We start from the raw sequence: 4,900 nt of genomic DNA on the forward strand, positions 1-4,900 counted from the left end.
ATGAAGGGTCCTAACGTAGAGATATGGGGAAAACACTCCTCAAGTCTCTAAACTTCAAGTCTTGGGTTTTATGCTCAAAAACTTCAAAAATAACAAAAATCTTGTTAAAACCTTGAAAGATTTGAAGAAGATCCTGAAAGTCAACTTGGGAAGGGTTTGGGCTCACCTCTGGCTGAAGGTGGAAGCAAAATATCATCCTTCCACCGACTTGGGGCCTTTTATAGGTGGCTGGCCAGACCACCTTCGGCGGCCAAACGTGAATCCAAAACCATGCAAGGTTCGGCGACCGAAACTCACTTTCGGCGGCCAAACTTGCCATTTTCTCCCTTGGCTCTTTTCACTTAAAAACTCATTTCCCTTATACTTAAAACATTAACACAGGTTAAAACACTTTAGACAAACATATGTACTACCCTTCTAGAGGGTTCCGACACCCGAGATTCCACCGGACTACAGGAATTTCGATGCCGGACTCTAGCCGGGTATTACATTCTCCCCCCTTAAGAACATTCGTCCCCGAATGTTCCTCAAACACTATACACATAAACAGAGAGGAAAACTAACCTTAAAACAGATATGGATATTGCTGGAGCATAGACTCCCGTGTCTCCCAGGTGCACTCTTCGAGATTGTGGTGGTTCCACAGGACTTTCACCCTTGGAATTTCCTTGTTCCTTAGCTGTCTGATCTGGGTGTCAAGGATCCGCACTGGCTGCTCTATATAGGTGAGATCTCCAAGGATCTCTACTTCAAGCTCACTAAGAACCTTACTCGGATCTGACACAAACTTCCGTAGCATAGAAACATGGAACACCGGGTGAATTCTGTAACATCCTCAAACCCATAGCTAGAGCAGTGACATCACTAGGGATGGGTTAGGCTATGTCACTACTAAAGTAAGTGGCATTAGGGGAGGTGCTAGCTTACCCCGAGCTACTTAGGGGAGGTACTAGCATAACTCTAATCTGCTAATAACTGAATTATAGAAAACTCAAATAAAGAAACGGACATATTCAGAAATAAAGTAGACAGTGTGATTAGCGAGTCGGGAACGAGTCACTTTCGGGAGGTGCTTAGGGTTTCCTGACGTGCTTGCTTGAGGTGTTTGTTTTAAATCCGTCATGCTTGCTTAAGTGGAAAGGACTTCTAAAGGCTAAAAGCTTATTTTAGTATGTCAATCTATTATTATTGAAAGTTTGAAAACTAAATTGAAACATGGTAAAGAGTTTAGTGGGTTAAAGTGTAAATATGGAAAGTTAAAAGATAAAATTTAATGTACCCAACATGTGTCACCTAGCTATTGGATGGAGAAATGACCAAGCAAATTAAAAAGTGGGTTGTCTTCTTCCTTCATCCACTTTGCCGTAGGTCATCCATTTTCAAAGAAGAAGAAATTTTGCTTTTCTTTCTCCCACCAAAGCCAAGCCAAACCTCACCAAATCAATTTCTTTCTTTAACCAAAATTCATCCTAAGACCTAGATCTAAAGGAAGAGCCATATAGTGAAGGGATTGAAGAAGAAAAGTTTAGGGTTTCATATACACCAAGCTTGAAAATCAAAGGTAAGCTTAGAAATGTGTAGGAAATAACATCTTCTCATTTCTTCATGCATGAATTTGAATTATAAAGCTTTAATTTATAGTTTATTCAATCCTTTCCTAAGATATAAATTGACCTAGGTGAAGGAACATCAAAGGGAAAGGAGATAGCTAGAGATTAAAAGAGGAAAAGAAAGGAGGAATTCAAGAAAGGTTTGGTGTTTGTATGATTTTCTGTTTTCCTTGGATTCTGCCATGAATAAGTGAAATTAGGGGTTGATTTTACTTGCTGGAAATGTTGCTTTGACTGTATAAATAGGTTATATGAATGTTAAAATGATGTGTGAAAGGCTTAGAGTAAAGAAATTTAACATGAGAGCTAAAAGTGCAAATCTGGCAGAATAGGTTCTAACAGGACAGTCAGTGTTGGAAGCCTTATAACTTATTGTGTATTTATTGAAATTAGGCATAAGATATACCAAATGAAAGCTGAGACAAATAGCTAAAACTTTCATGAATTGACTAAATTCTGAATCTGTAGGTAAGATGATGAAAATTTCAAGTGAACCTAAACTGGACACAGAGTTAGTGCATCCGGAACAGTGTGTATTGATTATACCATAACTAACTATGTACTCAGTGAAATTTGTTAAGACCAATGCCAAATGAATCTTAAGAAGTATACCTAAAACTTTGTAGAAGACACTTAAGCTTGAATATGTATGAAAATGCATGAAATTGTTATGTTTTGTAACACTATAAACAAGTACCAATACTGGACTGGTTAAGATCTTATTGAGCAGCTTGTAAAGAAAAATTCATAACTTATGCTAGAATGATCAGATTTGCATGAATTATACCTTGTTGGAAAGATAAGACATAGATGTACATTTGTTATGAAGAAACTGAAGTCAGATTGTGACTTTAGGCTGCTTGAAAAGTTTATGCAATATATGGCAGAATGCAATTTCCTATATTGGAATGCAAAGTCAATAAAGTTTTGCACCATTTGCCATGAATTTCTCATCTTGTTGACTTTGACATATGATATATATGTACTTTGGAAATGAATTCAAATAGCTTCAAATGATATGCAATTACATTGAGTTACTGATACTTGGCCCTGGTAAACGTATTAGGAGTCGAGGTTAGCTTAAGGGTATGGCATGCCATATAAACATACAGAGTTCGCAGTACTGCTACCGATACATGATTTTTATTTGAGGTTACATATCAGGTACCTCATAAGCACGGTCACAGAGCCCTGCTATCACAGTTCTGGCCTCTGAGCCTACCGTTCGGCACTCTGTGCCTACCGTTATAACTCCTTATCTACCTAGTCGATCCTACTATGTGTTTATAAGGGCTAAGATCTTAATTAAGATTGATACTTGATTTTGTGAACTTATTAGTGAGTGTTAATATGTTTGCATCTCTTACATGCACTAAGCTGTGGTAATTTGTTATAAATAGAAAATGTGCAATAACGGAAAAAGAAGATGTTTTTATTCCGATTATCTATATACGTGAACTTGTTTGCTCTATTTTGTTATTTGTTTGCTATCACCCACTGAGCATTAGCTCAGCGTGTTGGTTTTTACCTCACGCAGGTTGTCGCTAGAATAGGGGCAACAGAAGTTATCAGAGATTTACATCAGATATCAAGGCCATCATCATAGCTGGTTGTTTTGAGTCTCTGAGTCATAGTGCAGTTATATTTTGGCATGTACATATTTAAAAGAGTGAGTTGTAAAGGTTATGTAAACAAAGAATAGTAAAATATCAAATGACAGTTGTTAGTGTAATTATAAGTGTGATTTTCATATGTATTACAGGTTAAAGTGCTAATGAAACAGAGAAAACTCTGCCGAAAATTTTGGTTTACAAAACTCATATTTATTTTAATCATTTGATGAAATTTATATGCATTACCTAAAAAAAAAAAAAAAAAACTTGGTATTGACAGATAAAGGAAATTGTTTAGTCTAGATATGTCTAAAAGGTATAGTTTGTGACATTCCTTGCTCTGTCTACACTTTGATAGGGTAAGGGGTGTTACAATTAGTGGTATCAGAGCAAAGGTTTAGGCGGTTCTAGGTCATAGTATGTATGTGTATATGTGTCATATATGTACATGCCAAAATGAGTTACAGCTATGATATGGTTCTGATGTAAATCTCTTCTTTGTGTCTTTAGGTCATATAAAAGATGTCATCTGAGTCACAGAGAGCAATAGATGAAGAGGTAGATAGTCATGCTCCCTCTGAGGCAGCTGCACCTGCTGCTGCTCCTCCACCTGCTGCTGCTGGCGGACCAGGGCAGGATGCATTGTTTCAGCAAATAGCTGAGTTGATTAGGAGGGTCACACAAAATGTACCAGAGGTACCACCACCACCACCACCTGTTGTAGCCCAGGCACAACCTAGGCCTCCAATAGAAAAACTCAGGAAATATGGTGCCACAGAGTTTAGAGGTAAAAAGGAAGATGATCCTTCAGCTGCAGAATTCTGGTTAGAAAGTACAGAAAGGGTCTTACAGCAGCTACAGTGTTCACCAGCAGAGAGCTTGATGTGTGCAGTATCATTGCTGAAAGATGAAGCTTATAGATGGTGGACAACTTTGACACAGATGGTTAGACTAGAGCGGCAGACTTGGGAATTCTTTTTAGCAGAGTTTAAGAAGAAATATATTGGGGCCTTATATATAGAGGAGAGAAGAAGGGAATTTTTATACCTCAGACAAGGCAGGCTTACAGTAACTGAGTATGAGCGAGAATTTGTTAGACTTAGTAAGTATGCCACAGAGATAGTTCCTACAGAGGAAGAGAGATGTAAACGCTTTGAGCAAGGATTGCATGCTGATATAAGGATGTACCTCACAGTTATGCATATTAGGGAACTCTCAGTTTTAGTAGAGACAGCCCACAGTCTGGAGCGAATTAAAGAAGAAGAGCAAAGTAGAAGGCAGAAAGGGCAGCAGAAGAGGAGCCAGAGCCAATATCAGGGATAATCCTCTGCATCTCAGACAAGTAGTAAGAGACAGAGGGAATTTCAGCAGACAGGGCAGAGAGGGCCACCTAGGCAGATTCAAAGACCTGGGCAAAGTTCAGTAGTGAGGTCTGGACAGCAGACAACCTCAGTATCCAGTACAGGAGGACCAGGTAGAGGGTTGCCACCTGTATGTGAGCATTGTGGCAGGCGACATGGCGGAGTATGCAGGAGATTAACTGGGGCTTGCTACTTATGTGGAAGCTCAGACCACTTTATGAGAGATTGTCCTAGAGGCCAGTCAGTGCAGCCTATGCAGACAGAGAGATCTATGCCGACAGGGTCTAGAGGTAGAGGAAGAGGTAGAGGTGAATTT

The 4,900-nt window shown here is 39.0% G+C and overlaps 1 protein-coding gene across 1 annotated transcript; it reads left to right on the forward strand.

Annotated features, from left to right (window-relative positions):
- The first annotated feature begins 4,105 nt into the window (after positions 1–4,105).
- LOC122723327 lies at positions 4,106–4,546 on the forward strand. The gene has a single exon (XM_043955129.1). It carries the CDS (start codon positions 4,106–4,108, stop codon positions 4,544–4,546), a length of 441 nt encoding a protein of 146 aa, XP_043811064.1.
- Positions 4,547–4,900: the final 354 nt, after the last annotated feature.

The sequence above is a fragment of the Manihot esculenta genome, chromosome 3, assembly GCF_001659605.2.
Source record: "Manihot esculenta cultivar AM560-2 chromosome 3, M.esculenta_v8, whole genome shotgun sequence".
Classification (NCBI taxonomy): Eukaryota; Viridiplantae; Streptophyta; class Magnoliopsida; order Malpighiales; family Euphorbiaceae; genus Manihot; species Manihot esculenta.

What these genes read in the sequence shown, in the direction of transcription:
- LOC122723327 (XM_043955129.1), top strand. Translation starts at nt 4,106, where the DNA reads ATGTGTGCAGTATCATTGCTGAAAGATGAAGCTTATAGATGGTGGACA.